General features: G+C 42.5%; 1 protein-coding gene across 1 annotated transcript; it reads right to left on the minus strand.

Annotated features, from left to right (window-relative positions):
- Window positions 1-770: 770 nt before the first annotated feature.
- Window positions 771-9648, minus strand: LOC138947329 (small ribosomal subunit protein mS27-like). Its single transcript, XM_070318777.1, has 3 exons — window positions 9321-9648; window positions 5318-6167; window positions 771-1132 (listed from the first exon to the last, which is right to left on the minus strand). The coding sequence occupies exons 1-3, from the start codon at window positions 9632-9634 to the stop codon at window positions 854-856; spliced, it is 1443 nt and encodes a 480-aa protein (XP_070174878.1). The 5' UTR covers window positions 9635-9648; the 3' UTR covers window positions 771-853.
- Between the last annotated feature and the right edge of the window lie 9124 nt (window positions 9649-18772).

Below are 18772 nucleotides of genomic sequence, written 5' to 3' on the forward strand. Positions count from 1 at the left end.
TTTGCAGACTTTACAAGGAAAATTACTCCAACATGTGGTCGCAATGCCTCCTCGTCCACCATGATGTAGAAGAAAGTTCTCTCATCATCATCCCTACAGCCACCCACCCTTACACACAACTCAAAACAGTCATTTCTACACATTATGGCAAAACTATTGGCGCTTCAGTGACAATGTCTCCTCATCATCCATGCTACAGCAGGTTATAACATCACCAACCTTCTTCCAACCAGTCACTCCTACACGTTGTGGCGGCACTTGTGACACGATATGTGCTCGAGTCGCAGCGTCCCCTCGTCCAGCATTCTATGGCACCCCTCCCCATACTCCCAGACCGACCCTCCTTCTGCTCCCTTCACCCTCCCACAACCAGTCACTCCTACACGTTGTGGCGGCACTTGTGACACGATATGTGCTCGAGTCGCAGCGTCCCCTCGTCCAGCATTCTATGGCACCCCTCCCCATACTCCCAGACCGACCCTCCTTCTGCTCCCTTCACCCTCCCACAACCAGTCACTCCTACACGTTGTGGCGGCACTTGTGACACGATATGTGCTCGAGTCGCAGCGTCTCCTCGTCCAGCATTCTATGGCACCCCTCCCCATACTCCCAGACCCCCCCCCCCCCTCCTTCTGCTCCCTTCACCCTCCCACAACCAGTCACTTCTACACGTTTTGGCGGAACTAGCGGCGCTTGAGTCGCAGCGGCTTATCATCATCATCCTCCTCCAACCAGTCATTTCTACACATTGTGGTTGAACTTGAGTCGCAGTGTGTCCTCGTCCACCATACCGTGGCAGAAGATTATAACAACATCCCCATACCCAACCCCGAACCTCTCCAAACAGTCACGTCTACACGTTGTGGCGGAACTTGCGGCGCTTGATGCGCTTTAGTCGCAGCGTCTCCTCATCCTCATCCTCCTCCACCTTCTCCTTGGGCAGCCTCTTGGGCTGGATGAGACGGATCTTGTCGTTGAGCTCGAAGAATCGGATCATCTCCTCCTTCTCCTGCAGCTCCTTCAGCGTGTTCTGGATCTCCTCCACCTTCTGCGTCTTCTCCAGCTCGTAGAGCTGCTGTTGGAGCAGCTCCTGCCGTTCTTCCTGCCACCCCTCCAGGCGTTTTGTCTGCACCTGTGTCAAACAGTCACAAAGCACTGTGAGAACATTGTCATACAGTGGAACCCCCCTATGCAGACCTCCAAAAATCTGACAAAATCAGGGGGTAGGCGGGGATGTAGCTCAGTCGGTAGCGCGCTGGATTTGTATCCAGTTGGCCGCTGTCAGCGTGAGTTCGTCCCCACGTTCGGCGAGAGATTTATTTCTCAGAGTCAACTTTGTGTGCAGACTCTCCTCGGTGTCCGAACACCCCCGTGTGTACACGCAAGCACAAGACCAAGTGCGCACGAAAAAGATCCTGTAATCCATGTCAGAGTTCGGTGGGTTATAGAAACACGAAAATACCCAGCATGCTTCCTCTGAAAACGGCGTATGGCTGCCTAAATGGCGGGGTAAAAAACGGTCATACACGTAAAATTCCACTCGTGCAAAAAACACGAGTGTACGTGGGAGTTTCAGCCCACGAACGCAGAAGAAGAAGAAAGGGGGATTCGACTGCATTCCTTTAGTTCATAGAGCTGCTAAACACACACATAAAGAGCAATTGGTTTGTTAGGCCAAAAAAAAAAAATTGTCTGTTTAGGGTAACATGACCAAAAAAAGTAGGGTCGGTAGGTAGGTAGGTTTTTTTTTTTTTTTTTTTTTTTTTTTTTTGGTGTGTGTGTGTAAATGAAACGCCAAATGTCTCTTTTTAGCATTTTTACCTCTTTTTTTTTTTTTTTTTTTTGAAATCAAAAAAAAGTTTTTGGGTCGGCGCCAAATCGATAGGGTCGGTCGGGTTACCCTAAACAGACAATTTTTTTTTTTTGGCCTTATTGGTATTTACACCATGGCCTAAGTCACTCAAAGGTATGCTCTTTTGAATGAAAACAGTAAGCTCACCTTCTCACACCTGGCCGGGCTTTTAAATTGGATACATCCATTTCATTTTTTTTTTTTTTTTGCTTAACGCCCAGCCGACCACTAAGGGCCATATCAGGGCAGTGCTGCTTTGACATATAACGTGCGCCACACACAAGACAGAAGTCGCAGCACAGGCTTCGTGTCTCACCCAGTCACATTATTCTGACACCGGACCAACCAGTCCTAGCACTAACCCCATAATGCCAGACGCCAGGCAGAGCAGCCACTAGATTGCCAATTTTAAAGTCTTAGGTATGACCCGGCCGGGGTTCGAACCCACGACCTCCCGATTACGGGGCGGACGCCTTACCACTAGGCCAACCGTGCCGGATACATCCATCCCTCCACTTAGTCAAATACCAGAAATCAACACTCTGACTCAGTGACTGCTTGCCGTGGTGAGTGACTTGTGGCTTTTACAAAATTAATTAATCACAAAATTCTTATTGTGCACTGAGAGCATCCAGGCAGTTCATGTATCTGTCCAGGTGGAGGCATGTTCTTACCTCGTCTATTAACTCATTGTCTCCCAGGTACGGATATATCCGTACCCACTCATATGGCTCTATCTGCCCTGGTACGGATGTATCCGTACACACAGTCACTTCAGTCGCTTCCTGTAACGTCGATCTAACGCCTGCATTCCAGCGTATTGATACACAGTTTCTACAATTCTGTGTGACCTGCTGCAGCACAGCTGGTCTCGGCTAAAAAAAATCTTGGTTAACATAGGTGGGGTAGAAAGTGCTGACCATCTGAGATGGTACTTCAAATTGTTTCCAAAAGGGAAGGAGTACGTTTGTAAGTACACAGGGGCACCACAAGGCACAGTACTCTCACCTTTTCTTTTTTCTCTCTACACAGCAGATTTCAGAAGTTCTAGTGACTCCTGCCCCATAACCAAGTTTGCTGACGACACTGGACTGACCGGACTGCTGACTGTTGACGACGACTCTGACTACAGGCAGGAGGTAGATAGGTTTGTGGGGTGGTGTGAAAACAACTATTTAGAGCTTAATGTGGGGAAGACAAAGGAAATGATAATGGACAACAGGAGGGGGGAACATGTACACAGGGAGATAGTGATCAAGGGGGAGGTCGTAGAGAAGGTAGAGCAGTATAAGTATTTGGGGGTGATTATAGACAATAAGTTGACATGGAAACCAAACTCTGATGCCCTTGTGAAGAAACTCCACTCTCGCCTGTACTTTTTGAGAAAACTCAGGTCTTTTAACATCAGACAAGAAATCCTTCAGATGTTTTACACTTCAACGTGCAATAGTGTGTTGTACTTTGGCTCCGTGTGTTGGGGTGGCAACATCAACAAGCAAGACAGGGATAGATTAGATAAATTCATCAGGAAAGCAAGTGGGGTGGTTGGGAGGAAGCAGGACAATTTCACATCAACACATGAACGACGACTGACTGACAAGGTACAGAAGATTTTGGCTGACGACTCGCACCCACTCAGACCGGAATTTGACAGTAGACGGACAGACAGGAGCAACAGATTCAGACAACCAACCGCAAGATCCACACGCTACAGAAATTCGTTCATTCCATCTGCAATTCACATCTTCAATTCTCAGGTGGGGCGGTAGATGCTGGTGTTGTCGCTCTGATGCACGGGGTCAGTGTTCTGTATTGTTTCAGTATTGTTGATTTTGTTTTGCCTTCTACTCTCTTAATCTTAGACAATATGTGATAACCGGCAAGGTGCTGACTTTCTTTTGTGCATTGTTGATGGTGAATGCATGTTAATTTATTTTTAATATACTTTCTTATGTGATAACCAATGTGCTATATTTTCTCAGGACAAAGAACAAATGTTTATTTTGAATGTTTTATGTATGTTATTATTACGGACACAAACGCTCAGCAATGTAATTTCTCTTTTAGAGATTAATAAAGTTATTGTATTGTATTGTATTGTATTGTATTGTAAGTAACTTAAGCCACAGTGTTAATGACAATGTAACCAAATTGTTCATAATGCGAAACTAAAGGAATAAAATACTTTGATTTCTAAAGAAGATCACATAAGGAGGGAAGTAACTGCTCTGCATATCACTATCAGGGAACAATACATGGGACCTGTGCAGAACCAGTCTCCTGTCACTTGACATGAGGAGCTTTTGATGATCAAGTACATGTTGTCAATTTTACAGTTCATAAACACATATTGACATAAACAAGGAACCTTTTTCTTTTGCAGGCACTTGCTGCATTAGAATTTAATCTTAATAAATGATATTGTCTTGAGATTATTCTGAGATTTTCTGAAGTGGAGAAATAAAACTGAAAGCTGATAAACTTAAAGGTCCTTGTCTACATTTTTGTACCGAAATTGCCATTTGACCATTAAAATGCAGAGTCTATTATCTACAAATATCAACAATACACCCCCTTTCGATCAGTAAAGACGAAGCCAGTGTAGCCGTTTGAAATTTCATTGTAGTATTCCAGCGCAGTACTCATAGTAGGATATCCTTATTTGGAAAGCGCAAAACTCCTCTCAAATCCCATGCATTTCGTGCGTTTAAGGCCAACAAAAAAAAATAGTCTGTTTACGGTAACCCGACCGACCCTATTTTTTTCGCGCGACCCTAGACTTTTTTTTGGCATTTGGGAAAAAAAAAAAATCCCAACCTACCGACCCTATTTTTTTGGCCTATGTTACCGTAAACAGACCTTTTTTTTTTGGTCCTAAAAAAAAGCCTGGACAGCGCTCCAATGTCAAACTGTTGCTGCACTTGTTTGGGCGTGGCTATAAGCATAGTGACATGAATTTGATTGGTCAGTATTTTTAGGCAAAGCACATGTTCTCAGCAAACAGAAAACAAAATATTGGAAGCGTGAGTCACGCTACCCAAAACTAAAATCTTTTTTTACATATTTTATTTTCTATACATTTTTTTCCCCATGGTTCATTCATCATTTGACATAACTTTTTAGCGAAATCTAACCATAAGATTTTTGAAAAAAAGCAAAAATGTAGACAAGGACCTTTAAAAGCATTTGCCCTGGAAAAGATATTAGTCACGAGTTCATTCCATTATGGAACACCAACACCATGCCAAATACTTTCATAAAAGACGTTGCTGTGATAGCCGCTTCTATTCATATATTTTAATGGTGTTTTATATTCACTGTGTATCATTGTTAGCTACAGCTAAATTTTTCAGTTCGAAATAATAAAGTATTATTTTATTGTATGGTACATGTTTTGTGTTTTATTGTAATTATTGTTTTGTAATTTGTATCCACAGGGTCATACTTACCATTCACTTTTCTTACCTCAATATCAGCAGCTTCGTGTTGAAGGAGCTCACTCTTCACCAGTGTTTCACTCAGAGCCGACATCTTTTCCTCCACAACCTTCCCTTTGTCCTGCAGAGTTTGCCGTAGCTGTTTGAACTGAGCGACAAAACCTTCCTTGTCCTCTTGAGTGGGAAGAAGCTTGTAGATCTCGTCATCAATGGTTAGAAGGCCTGTTTCTTTCTGCGGTTTCTCCGGATCTCTTATCTGCACTTTCTCTAAGCTTTCCTCCACATGCCGCAGGCTGTCCTGAACAAGAGAACCATCTCCAGAGTTGGCAATATCCGTCATAAGCTGCAAGCATCGAGAAAACTTGTGGTACAGCGCCAGACCTGAAACCTGAAGAGAGTGAGCTAGTGTGTTGGCTCCAAGCTCCTTACCGAGGCAGTACAGAGTCTTGCCTAGCAAGTACTGCTGGGACTTGATGTCAAAGTGGTCGTCGTACACAGGATATCTGATGTACCTGACGGGAAACCACTCCTCCTCCCCCTCAGGGTCTTTGATCTCTTCAGGGGTGATATCGTCCAAGGACACGCTCTCCAGATACTGCACACAGGCATGCAGAGAAAGAAAACGAGAGGTGGGGTGAGAGAAGTCTTCTTGCAGCATGATCTCATACGCAACCTGGGCAGCGCTGGCAAGTTCATTCTCTTCGATGAAGTGATCCAGAAGATGGCTGAATGCAAAGGCTTCGGGGAAGAGGCCTGTCTGTGACCTGGTCTGCATCAGAGGAAGAAGGCGGTCGGCCATGCCGCTGTCGATGTAGTTCCGCACAATGACGTACACTATGGAATCTCGAACTGGGTTGGAGGCTGGTGACTTTCTGAACCTGCAATAAAAGTAATTAAGATGACTTGATGTTCACCAGTGCTTTTGTCTAATATAATGCAAGTTATTTACATCCATGAAAAGTATATATCTATATACGACTTGTGTCTGTCTGTGTGTGTGTGTGTGTGTGTGTGTGTGTTCGCGATGCACGGCCAAAGTTCTCGATGGATCTGCTTCAAATTTGGTGGGCATATTCAGGTAGACCCCGGACACAACCTGGTCGATGAGAATTTTCAACACGTGCTCTCAGCGCACAGCGCTGAACCGATTTTGGTTCCACCTCAGCTACCCGGGCCCCCATACCGACACACCAAAGCCGCTACACCACATCACAACGCCAAAGTTCTCGGTGGATCTTTTTCAAATTTGGACACCGTATTCAGCTACACCCCGGACACAATATCATCGATGAGATATTTCAACACGTGCTCTCAGCGCGCAGCGCTGAACCGATTTTGGTTTTTGTGTTCATTTCACCATTACAAGTAACTCTTCCTTATCTTCTCCAGTGTTTTCCGTTTATCTCCCTTCCTTCGTGTGGCTTCAATCCATATTCCCGTTTCTAAGTTACTCTTTTTAGAATGTCACTGCGCTGTCCAGAACGCTTCCCTTGCACCCGTAAGTTGTTCTTACTGTCAAAGTGAAAAGGTCGAATCAATTTATAGCCACGCGAAAAATACACTCTCACCTATCTCTATATATTTATAGATATAGATATATATATACGGCTTCTCTGTGTGTGTGTGTGTTTGTGTGTGTGTGTGGGCAAAAACCTGTGTATTGTAAACTTCTGTTTGTGATGTGGTCTAGCGGCTTTTGTCTGTCTGTATGTTCTGGCATTTGAGAAGCCACAACAGATAATATAGGGCTAAGAAATAAGCTCTAAAAATCTCAAGTTGTTCTTACTGTCAAAGTGAAAAGGTCGAATCAATTTATAGCCACGCGAAAAATACACTGTCACCTATCTCTATATATTTATAGATATAGATATACGGCTTCTCTGTGTGTGTGTGTGTTTGTGTGTGTGTGTGGGCAAAAACCTGTGTATTGTAGAGTTCTGTTTGTGATGTGGTCTAGCGGCTTTTGTCTGTCTGTATGTTCTGGCATTTGAGAAGCCACAACAGATAATATAGGGCTAAGAAATAAGCTCTAAAAATCTCAAACCCGTTTGACAGGACTTCGCCTTCAAAGGTGATTGTGGTGAACCGCCACGCTGTCTGTCTCTGTCTCGCGATTCACCCCGGCGAATTCACCATTCCCAGTAACTCTTCCTTATCTTCTCTAGTGTTTTGCGCCTTTGTGTGGCTTCAATCCATATTCCCGTTTCTAAGTTACTATTTTTAGAATGTCACTGCGCTGTCCAGAACGTTTCCCTTGCACCCGTAAGTTGTTCTTACTGTCAAAGTGAAAAGGTCGAATCAATTTATAGCCACGCGAAAAATACACTGTCACCTATCTCTATGTATATTTATAGATATAGATATACATATATATATACGGCTTCTCTGTGTATGTGTTTGTGTGTGTGTGGGAAAAAACCTGTGTATTGTAGAGTTCTGTTTGTGATGGGGTCTAGCGGCTTTTGTCTGTCTGTATGTTCTGGCATTTGAGAAGCCACAACAGATAATATAGGGCTAAGAAATAAGCTCTAAAAATCTCAAACCCGTTTGACAGGACTTCGCCTTCAAAGGTGATTGTGGTGAACCGCCACGCTGTCTGTCTCTGTCTCGCGATTCACCTAGTATTCCTCTAGTATATATACTACTATAATCTATTCCTAATATTATACATAGTATTAGTAAAAGATTAATCCACAAAAGGAAGACAGAAGGACTCAGGAGAGAGAGAGAGAGAGAGAGAGAGAGAGAGAGAGAGAGAGAGAGAGAGAGAGAGAGAGAGAGAGAGAGAGAGAGAGAGAGAACGAACGAACGAACTTTATTACTCAAGGATGGAGATTTTAGGCTCACGCCTAGTCTTACAATCTGTCCCTGCTAAACTAAGACAAAAAAATAAAGACAATAAAAGGACAATTGTCAATCGCAATCATACAGTATTACTAATTACAACATTACCTATACGAATACATAATGCATAATAGAACATTGAAATGTACATGTATGTCAATATAATACAAAGGAAAAGAAAAGTCGACTCGCACACACACACGCGCCGCATGCCTGCAATCACGTTCGCACTCAATACAACACAGACACTCACACTCACACACACACACACACACACAGACATATACGCAGGCACATACACATGCACACACACACACACACGCACAGAGAGAGAGAGAGAGAGAGAGCGAGAGAGAGAGAGAGAGAGAGAGAGAGAGAGAGAGAGAGAGAGAGAGAGAGAGAGAGAGAGAGAGAGAGAGAGAGAGAGGAAATCAAACAGATCGGGGGTAGCAAGGAAGTTGTGGTGGGGCCTGGAGTTAAAAAAAATGGATACATATGTAGTAGAAGGTGGTCTGGTCAGAAAGAAAGGGCACTTGTTATTTGAAGTCTTGCCTCAAAAAGAGTCCAATGGGCAATGACAGTGGTATACAATACAAAGAGAATACTACAGTACATCATGCTTGCTGTGTTGTGCCAGATTTACACAACTTGCTTTTTTAAATATTGAGCTGCGAGCCAAAGCGAGCTTTTCAATATTTGAAAAAGAAACGAATGTAAACTGGTAAGACACAGCAAGCCATATAAGCATTCTGCTCCAAATTATATCCCTGACGCGTATAAATTGAAGACGCTTCTAATGGAATCTAGATCTCTTCCAACGTGCAATCTTTGACGCCAAAGCAAAGTAACGTCATTGTGGAAAGTTTTGCGTGACGTGTTTGTTCTAAACAGTCTTCCAGGGGAAACATCAAGCCCAAAAGTACACGTGTTTCGATAATCACATTTGTCTCGGTAACTTTGGCATCATTCGCAGTGGAAAAACAAGTCCCTACCAGACTAGTTTAACATGACTTCATTCGCACGAACTGTGCTGAACAATATTGTTATGTTATGATTGGTATCTCTCTGTCTCACTTGTGTAGGATAAATGTGTGGCAGCGTAAATGTATACATGACAATGTATCCGCAACCTCAGTTTATACCAAATCGCCGCAGAAAGTTGAGAAAACGCTGACACTGTCACTCACTTTCTTATGACATCTTCCATGAAGTCAGCCTCGTCGACATCCATCTCGTGCATCTTGTTGGCCAAGATCTCCATGTCAACAGCGCTGATGCTCTTCTGTTTGTCGAACTGATCTCGTAACTGAATCGCAAATTCGCTCAGGGGTACCTGACTTAACACTGGGTCTTCCAGTCGCTTGTGCCATGATTCTTTGCAGCTGTATGCTTGCGACAACAAGAATCTCTTGTTGCAGTATGTTATTGTTGGCGCGTACGATTTTATCAGGCCTTTCAAAGCCCTTGAGGTTGCACGCCCGAACAGCAAGGACGCAGCCATCTTGGAGGCGAAGAGGCAAGGGAGGCTAGTCGAGTGTCGATGTTGCGACCCATCTCGTCATCGGCGCTTTTCCGGAAATGACCTGCGCTTTGTTGGAATTCCAACAATGGCCGCCATTGTAGGAATTCTGACTTTGCGCTACGCGATTCTAGAAATGTACCGCGCGCATAGTGAGAATTCTGCTCTTTCTTAGAATGCGATGTAAAATGATACAAGTCATGTTGGCATATGATGATCCTTGCGTTTTAAAATTATCAATGCTTAGTCTCAAAAATGCAGATGCATTGTATAACGCACCAAACCAACCGAATTACAAAAACTGAACAAAAAATACTTTTGATAACTTGGCGGGCTGGAGCAACACAGATCAACGTCACTTCCCACTCGACCAAAACGCACCAATTTGACGTAATTTCTAACGTCACAGTTTCAGATCTTATATTTTACAACAACAAAAAACAACACAACAAGAGAGTGCCGATATAACTTCTCACTGGTAACTATCGATTGTAATGATTTTTATTCAGTCTTAATTGATTATATATTTAACTCACACAGTCTCTCTGGACTGCATGTTGCGACCCATCTCGTCATCGGTGCTTTTCTGGAAATGACCTGCGCTTTGTTGGAATTCCAACAATGGCCGCCATTGTAGGAATTCCAACTTTGCGCTACGCGATTCTAGAAATGTATCGCGCGCATAGTGAGAATTCTGCTCTTTCTTAGAATGCGATGTAAAATGATACAAGTCATGATGGCCAATGATGATCCTTGTGTTTTAAAGTGATCAATGTTTAGTCTTGAAAAAGCAGATGCATTGTATAACGCACCAAACCAACCGAATTACAAAAAGCAAAAACACTTTTGATAATAATAATAATAATATGTTGGTAACTTCGGCGGGCTGTAACAACACAGTTCAACGACCCATATCCCACTCGACCAAAACGCACCAATTTTACGTAATTTTTAACGTTTCAGATCTTACATTTTACAACAACAAAAACACAACAAGAGTGTTCCGATATAACTTTTCACTGGTAACTATCGATTGTAATAATTTTTTACTCAGTCTTAACTGATTATATATTAAACTCACACAGTCTCTCTGGGCTGTAGAGACAGCATTACGTCCCTTTACTGAGTAGGCTCTTGTCACTGCATGGTAATCTAGGCTCTTGAAACGTAATGTGCAAGTCTGTGCGCTATATTGATGTGATTGATTGTTGCAAACTGTGGATTCAAATTAAAGATGATTTCAGCCTGTTGTAACAAACTAACACTCTACTCTGAGAAAAAAATCATTGTGTTCAAAATAGATCGAGACAGCAGCAACTAGCTAGCTGCATGCGCTGAGTGTCACTGAGAGAATTGTTACACAGTGTACCCCCACACCACCCCCAATTTAAGACTTCCCCTGTATAAGACCTTGCTTTTTCATATACCTTATTCATGATCTGTGAAAAGGGTATACTTTTTTGTGCCAGTCGAAGGGTTGCCATTTCTAGAACGAGGCAGCTCGTTTCCGGAAACGAGGCAGCTCGTTTCCGGAAATGCGGCGCTTTGTTGGAAATCAAATAAGGTTTCGGGAAATCCCGATTATTCCAAGTCTGCCCCGGATTTTTACTTTGCGCCCAACACTGCATCTCGTCTCGAAAATAACCTGCGCTTTGTTGGAATTCCAACAATGGCCGCCATTGTAGGAATTCCAACTTTGCGCTACGCGATTCTAGAAATGTACCGCGCGCATAGTGAGAATTCTGCTCTTTCTTGGAATGCGATGGAAAATCATGTTGGTATATGATGATCCTTGTGTTTTAAAATGATCAATGCGTAGTCTCGAAAATGCAGATGCATTGGGCCATAACGCACCAAACCGGCAACCGAATTACAAAAAACAAAAACACTGTTGATAACTTCGGCGGGCTGGAACAACACAGATCAACGTCACATATCCGAATCGACCTAAACGTTTTAAACGTCACAGTTTCAGATCTTACATTTTACAACAACAACAAAAAAACCACAACAAGAGTGTTCCGATATAACTTCTCACTGGTAACTATCGATTGTAATGATTTTTATTCAGTCTTAATTGATTATATATATACACAGTCTCTCTGGACTGCAGATACAACATTTCTTCCCTTTACTTTTTGTTTGTTTGTTTAACGCCCAGCCGACCACGAAGGGCCATATCAGGGCGGTGCTGCTTTGACATATAACGTGCGCCACACACAAGACACTGAGAAGCCGCAGCACAGGCTTCATGTCTCAACCAGTCACACTTTATTCTGACACCGGACCAACCAGTCCTAGCACTAACCCCATAATGCCAGACGCCAGGCGGAGCAGCCACTAGATTGCCAATTTTAAAGTCTTAGGTATGACCCGGCCGGGGTTCGAACCCACTGACGACCTCCCGATCACGGGGCGGACGCCTTACCACTAGGCCAACCGTGCCGGTCTTCCCAGTTTACTGAATGAGTAGGCTCTTGTCACTGTATTGCCTGCAATCTAGGCTCATGAAACGTATTGTGCAAGTCTGTGCGCTATTTTGATCATGATGCGATTGATCAGTGTTGCAAAAATGTTGATTCAAATTAAAGATGATTTCAGCCTGTCGTAAAAAACTAACATTCTACTCTGAAAAAAAAATTGTGTTCAAAATAGATCGAGACCGTGCAACAGCGGGAACGTCCCACTAGTCCGAGGGTTCACTAGTCCGAGGGTTCACTAGTCCGAGGGTTCACTAGTCCGAGGGTTTACTATAGACGCTCTCTTTTCCAGTTCGTCCCACTAGTCCGAGGGTTCACTAGTCCGAGGGTTCACTAGTCCGAGAGTTCACTACTCCGAGGGTTCACTATAGACGCTTGATTTTCCAGTTAATATACCGCCCCTTAAAAGGCGGTATATAGGTTTCACTGTGTCCGTCTGTCTCTGCATGTGTCTGTGTGTGTGTGTGTGTGTGTGTGTGTGTGTGTGTGTGTGTGTGTGTGTGTGTGTGTGTGTGTGTGTGTGTCTGTCTGTCCGCAAATAGATATCCTAGGTTTGAGAACCGATTTCAATGAAAGTATGTGTGAGGCTGTAGTACAACCCAGGCTCGATCCTCTCCATAATTCAGGTCGGTGGGATAACTAATTGACCCTCACGGGCAAAAGGAAACCCGAGGTGCTATATAATATGACTAAAAACTGTAGGCAGTTCGATCACGTAATTGTCCAGTCGGGGCGGTATCCTGATAAATTTAATATCCTTTCTTCAGTCAAAATATAAATAACTAAGTTTCTTGGGGGAAATAGTCTGAGATTTCTTCAGTCAAAATATAAAACACCACATTATCTTTTTGAATGAAAACAACTCAGTGTTTTTATGAGAATATTCTTCGATTTGGTTCCCAAAGCAGTGAAAAACACACGCACGCACGCACACGCACATCCACGCACACATACACACACAAAATAAAAACAAATCAAATTGAATATCCTTTGTTCAAGCGTCTATAGTGAACCCTCGGACTAGTGAACCCTCGGACTATGAGTGGACCCTCGGACCAGTGAACCCTCGGACTAGTGAACCCTCGGACTAGTGGACCCTCGGACTACTGAACCCTCGGACTAGTGGACCCTCGGACTAGTGAACCCTCGGACTAGTGAACCCTCGGACTAGTGAACCCCTCTCGCAACAGCAACTAGCTAGCTGCATGCGCTGACTGTCAGACAATAATTGTTACACAGTGTAAATTAAAGATGATTTCAGCCTGTCGTAAAAAAAACTGACTAACACTCTACTCTGAAGAAAAAAAATTGTGTTCAAATCATGTCATAGATCGAGACCGTGCATGCTGCATGCGCTGACTGCCCCCCCCCCCCCCCCCAACACACACACCCAATTCAAGACTTCCCCTGAATAAGACCTTGCTTTTACATATACCTTATTCATGACCTGTAAAAAAGGGAATACTTTTTTGGGGCCAGTCGAAGGGTTGCCATTTCTAGAACGAGGCAGCTCGTTTCCGGAAATGCGGCGCTTTGTTGGTAATCAAATGAGGTTTCGGGAAATCCCGATTATTCCAACTCTGCCCCGGATTCTTACTTTGCGCCCGACACCGAGATGTGAACTGAAATGCGGTTAGCTCCCGGGGAGTTCTTATAATCATCTTTTAAAAAAAAAAAAAAATTTTTTTTAAATAAACTTGCACGTGCTTACACTTGAGAAATATTTTCGATAAAACTTTCAGCTTTAAATTTTGATTGTATTGTTCTAAAGATGAGATACAGTGACTGAATGTACTGTGTTTGGTGTGTGTTGAAGTACTTCCAATGCGTCTTACAATTTTGATTGTGATGTTCCCCAAGATGAATAATGATTCTGAATTCACTATGTGTGTGTGTGTGTGTGTGTGTGTGTGTGTGTGTGTGTGTGTGTGTGTGTGTGTGTGTGTATTTATGACCGCCAAAAAAATGAGTTGTCTATATTATAATTATTACTCAAAGTATGTTGTACCGTTTCTATTTTTCGGTGCTTGACTTTCTCCTGCTGTAGCTTACTTTCATCTTAATTTACTTTCTCATGCTTATATGCTCAACTATATCCGGTTTTGCTTTATATATGTGTATATGTATATATAGAGGTTACAACACGAGTGGTTTTGTAAGGCTTGTATTTCAGTCAAGACCCAGCGGATGAATATCAAGGGACTCACGAGCCTCTGGGTTATCCAGATCCAGATCCAGATATTCCCGCTGGGTCTTGACTGAAATACAAGCGGTATAAAAAATCACAAGTGTTGTAACCTGTATATCCCATGAAGATCTAAAAGACAAAGTGTGACGGAAACATCAAGCTTTAGTTGTCTGTTCTGATGAGGCACCGCTGCCCATACCTAATTCCAGGGACCTATATTAGGTCTATGCTAATTCTAAAGGCACGTCTGTTGATCTATGTCAAGTCGGTGCATAATGGTGGCTTGGTTGTCCGCGTCAGTTGAAAGCCTCTTACACGGATTTAACTAAATACCTAGTGGTTACACACGCATCTCCTGAGATCATGGACACTTTCATCGTCTATAAGGGCCTACTGCACCACAGAAGAACTAGAAATACTCGCAAATTGCATTGGACAGCTTGTCCAGAGAACAATCGTAGTCGATGATGTACCCATAAGAGCATGTGTACCGCGGGCACACTGTGACTTCACATGAGCATAACATATCAGTGCTTGTCGAACGGACTGTGTTTTTAACGATTGCTAGTTTGACTTCTGTTTTAGTTGAGAGCACGAGCACACACACACTCAAACACATACGGTTTGTCATGTTGATCAGAAGAGAGAAATAGAACAGCGAATAGAAGGAAACATAACAGATTACGTCCCCATATGACGCGATGGATGACAGACTTCATGAAATCTATGACGCTGTGATGATAGTCTCGGCAAGTCGAGACCAAAACTAAGCTATAGCACTGAACGACTCTCGCGCATGTTCTCAAAAACGTGGTGACCCCTTGCACATCCGGTCTTACAGGTACATTTGCTTTTGGAATGTCAAGGACGACAAAAAGTAGAGCCAGCTATGATGTATTTAGTGCACCCTTATTTATCCACTATTTTATGTGTTATAAGAGTGCAATAGTTAAGCCTACATCATGGATTTGACAAGAGTACAATGGAAATACAAGAAATTTAATCAGTCTGGTTTTCTCTTGTTTTCATCTTATGAACATTTTAAATGTTAGTCTAACTTATTGTTTTGTACAGAATAACAACTGTGTGAATGGTGCTATATTGAATGAAAGAGTGTGACATGAAGTTCTTGTACATCATTGTAAAGAGTGTGAATGACGTTTTAGTTTAGATGTCAAGCGCTTAGAGCAGGCCTTTTTAACGAAAGTTTTTGATTTAGCGCTATATAAATGTTATTATTATTATTATTATTATTATTATTAAGAAATATACCTAGAGTACATTTACAGAGACAAAGAAGGGAGGTCATATATATATATACTAGAATGAATACCCGCTTCGCCGGGTAGCCGGCTTCGCCGGGAAGAAGTACTTAGAGCCGTACGCCGGCTTCGCCGGGTCCGAACAATGGACCCGCCAAGCTTAGGTTCCTCCCAGATTCGTGGAATGGGAACAGCACGAAAATGATTCAGTGGCCATAATGCCATTCCTGACCATATCGAGTCCCATCCTTGTCGACGAATGTGACCGTGTTAATCACCTTTGGAGGCGAACTCCACTCAAATAGGATTAAGCAATTTATAGCTTATCTGTAAGCCCTTTTGAACTGTTATGGCTTTTGAAAGGAAGGCCAGTACATACAAATACACAAAAGCCGCCAGACCACATCACAAACAGAACTGAACAATTCCCAGGTGTTGCTCACATAGAGAGACACACACACACACACACACACAAACACAGAGAAGCCGTATCTATAGAGAGATAGATGACAGTGTATTTTTCGCATGGCTATAAATTGATTCGACCTTTGCACTTTTACAGTGAGGATAATTTACGGGTCCAATTTACGTTCTGGACACTGCGGTGACCTTCTAAAAATAGTAACAGAACGCCGGGAATATCTGAAGACGCTCCACTCATATAGTGTACCATACGAAGGAAGGGAGGTAAACGCTGAAAACCTGGAGAAGATGAGAAGATAAGGAAGAGTTACTTATAATGGTGAAATGAACACAAAAACCAAAATCGGTTCAGCGCTGCGCGCTGAGAGCACGTGTTGAAATATCTCATCGATGATATTGTGTCCGGGGTGTAGCTGAATACGGTGTCCAAATTTGAAAAAGATCCACCGAGAACTTTGGCTTTGGTCTGTCGGTATGGGGGCCCGGGTAGCTGAGGTGGAACCAAAATAGCTGAGGTGGAACCAAAATCGGTTCAGCGCTGCGCGCTGAGAGCACGTGTTGAAATATCGACCAGGTTGTGTCCTGTCCCGGGTCTACCTGAATATGCCCACCAAATTTGAAGCAGATCCATCGAGAACTTTGGCCGTGCATCGCGAACTCACAGACAGACACACAGACACACAAACAGACACAAGTCGTATATATATATATATGTCAGTTGATAATAACACACACACACACAAAGAAAGAAAGAAAGAAAGAAAGAAAGAAACACACACACACACACACACACACACAGCTTTGGCAAACATCACAATAAGATAACAAAAGTCTTTTATTTGAATATGCTAATTACAGATCTATACAATTACAATGGTTGTTCTAATAGCCCTGTGACTTGCTCCATTTCCAAGCCCAGTTATAACTTCTGAAGCAAAGCACAGTCAGAGAAAAAGATTTCATCTCCCTCAATGCTTGTATATAAACTGTCATAGTATAGAGATGACATTTGTTCTCCCTATAGTATAAACTCATTCATATAGTTTTAACATGAAATATACATTTTGTTTGTATGATTCTGCAAGCTGCAGCAGAATTCAGTTTAGAGCAGCAGACTTTTCAATAACATAAAGACAAAATTTATATACTAATGTTGGCAAAGTGGGCATGCCAAAATATGTGTTGAAAACATTGTCTGCACATTTCTAAATCGTGTTGCCCCAAAAAACATGTATTTTGAAACACACACACATAGAAGCATGTTAGCAATTTAACACACACATACGTACACACACACACACACACACACACACTCTCTCTCTCTGTCTTCGTCTGACTGAACATGATTCAATTTAGGAGGCGTGTCCAAAGTGCATATTATTTTCAGTACTTTTATCAACAGTTTAAATAAACCCTCTTATGTGTAACATTATTCGCCTTTGCTGAATTTTGCAGGTGGGTTTATCTATAGGGAGGGTGAGAAATGGAGGCAGAAGATGATATTCACATTGATCCACATAACTGGATGCAAAACCTTGCCTTCCAATATATGTCATATTAAAGAATTCATTTTAAACATTTCACCATTTTTCACTGTACTTTTATATTCAATTGATGTTGACCTGCTTAAACACAGTCACACCCATCCACAAACATACATGCTCATTGAAATTACATTGAACTGAAAAAGAAGAAGAAAAAAAAACTAAACTTATACAAAACAGCTTTTCAGAAAAACACTGTGCAGAAGAAGCGAAGTCAGTTTTTACATACTGGAGACAAGACACAACCCACAGACATTTTGCAGAATGTCATGGTGTTTTGAACTTGACACTGCACAGACATTTTGCAGAATGTCATGGTGTTTTGAACTTGACACTGCACAGACATTTTGCAGAATGTCATGGTGTTTTGAACTTGACACTGCACAGACATTTTGCAGAATGTCATGGTGTTTTGAACTTGACACTGCACAGACATTTTGCAGAATGTCATGGTGTTTTGAACTTGACACTGCACAGACATTTTGCAGAATGTCATGGTGTTTTGAACTTGACACTGCACAGACATTTTGCAGAATGTCATGGTGTTTTGAACTTGACACTGCACAGTCATCAGAAAAGACAAATTTGTTTGTTTGTTTATTTGTTGCTTAACGTCCAGCCGACTACGCAGAGCCATATCAGGACGAGGAAGGGGGGGGATGAAGGGGGCCACTTGTCAAGCGATTCCTGTTTACAAATGCACTAACCCATTACTTGTGTCCCAGCAGGCTTTAGTAAAACTAAATTAATACCTACTGGAAGATTACCAGTTTCCAGTATGTTAAAATAGGCTTAACCTATCTACTGCTGGACTTACATCAGAACACTAACAGATTAAACTATACATGAATCGCGAGACAAGCGGCAAGAGAAGAGATTTTTGGAAAAAATACAGGTGAATGAGCAAGAAGGCAGAAAAAGGAAAAGAATTCATGAAGAAAAAGAGAGCATGACAGGAAAGAGGAACCAAAAATCTACCTAACAGCAAACTAGAAAGCTCCTGCGGTTCCAAAAACAGCAGGAGGGGCCTTTAATTTCATAACCGCAGTGCCCCACTGCGGGAAGAAAAGACAAAGAAAACAAAAGAAGGGAAATGTGAACCTCAAACAACAAGGTTTACTTCAACATCACACGAAATGTACCCATAGCTGCTTTTTTAAATGGCGCCATGACAGTGTACCAAAAACAGCGGATTTTTTTTCTCCACTTTCAGAAAATGGCCA

Source organism: Littorina saxatilis, linkage group LG14 (assembly GCF_037325665.1).
Source record: "Littorina saxatilis isolate snail1 linkage group LG14, US_GU_Lsax_2.0, whole genome shotgun sequence".
In the NCBI taxonomy this organism is placed as follows: Eukaryota; Metazoa; Mollusca; class Gastropoda; order Littorinimorpha; family Littorinidae; genus Littorina; species Littorina saxatilis.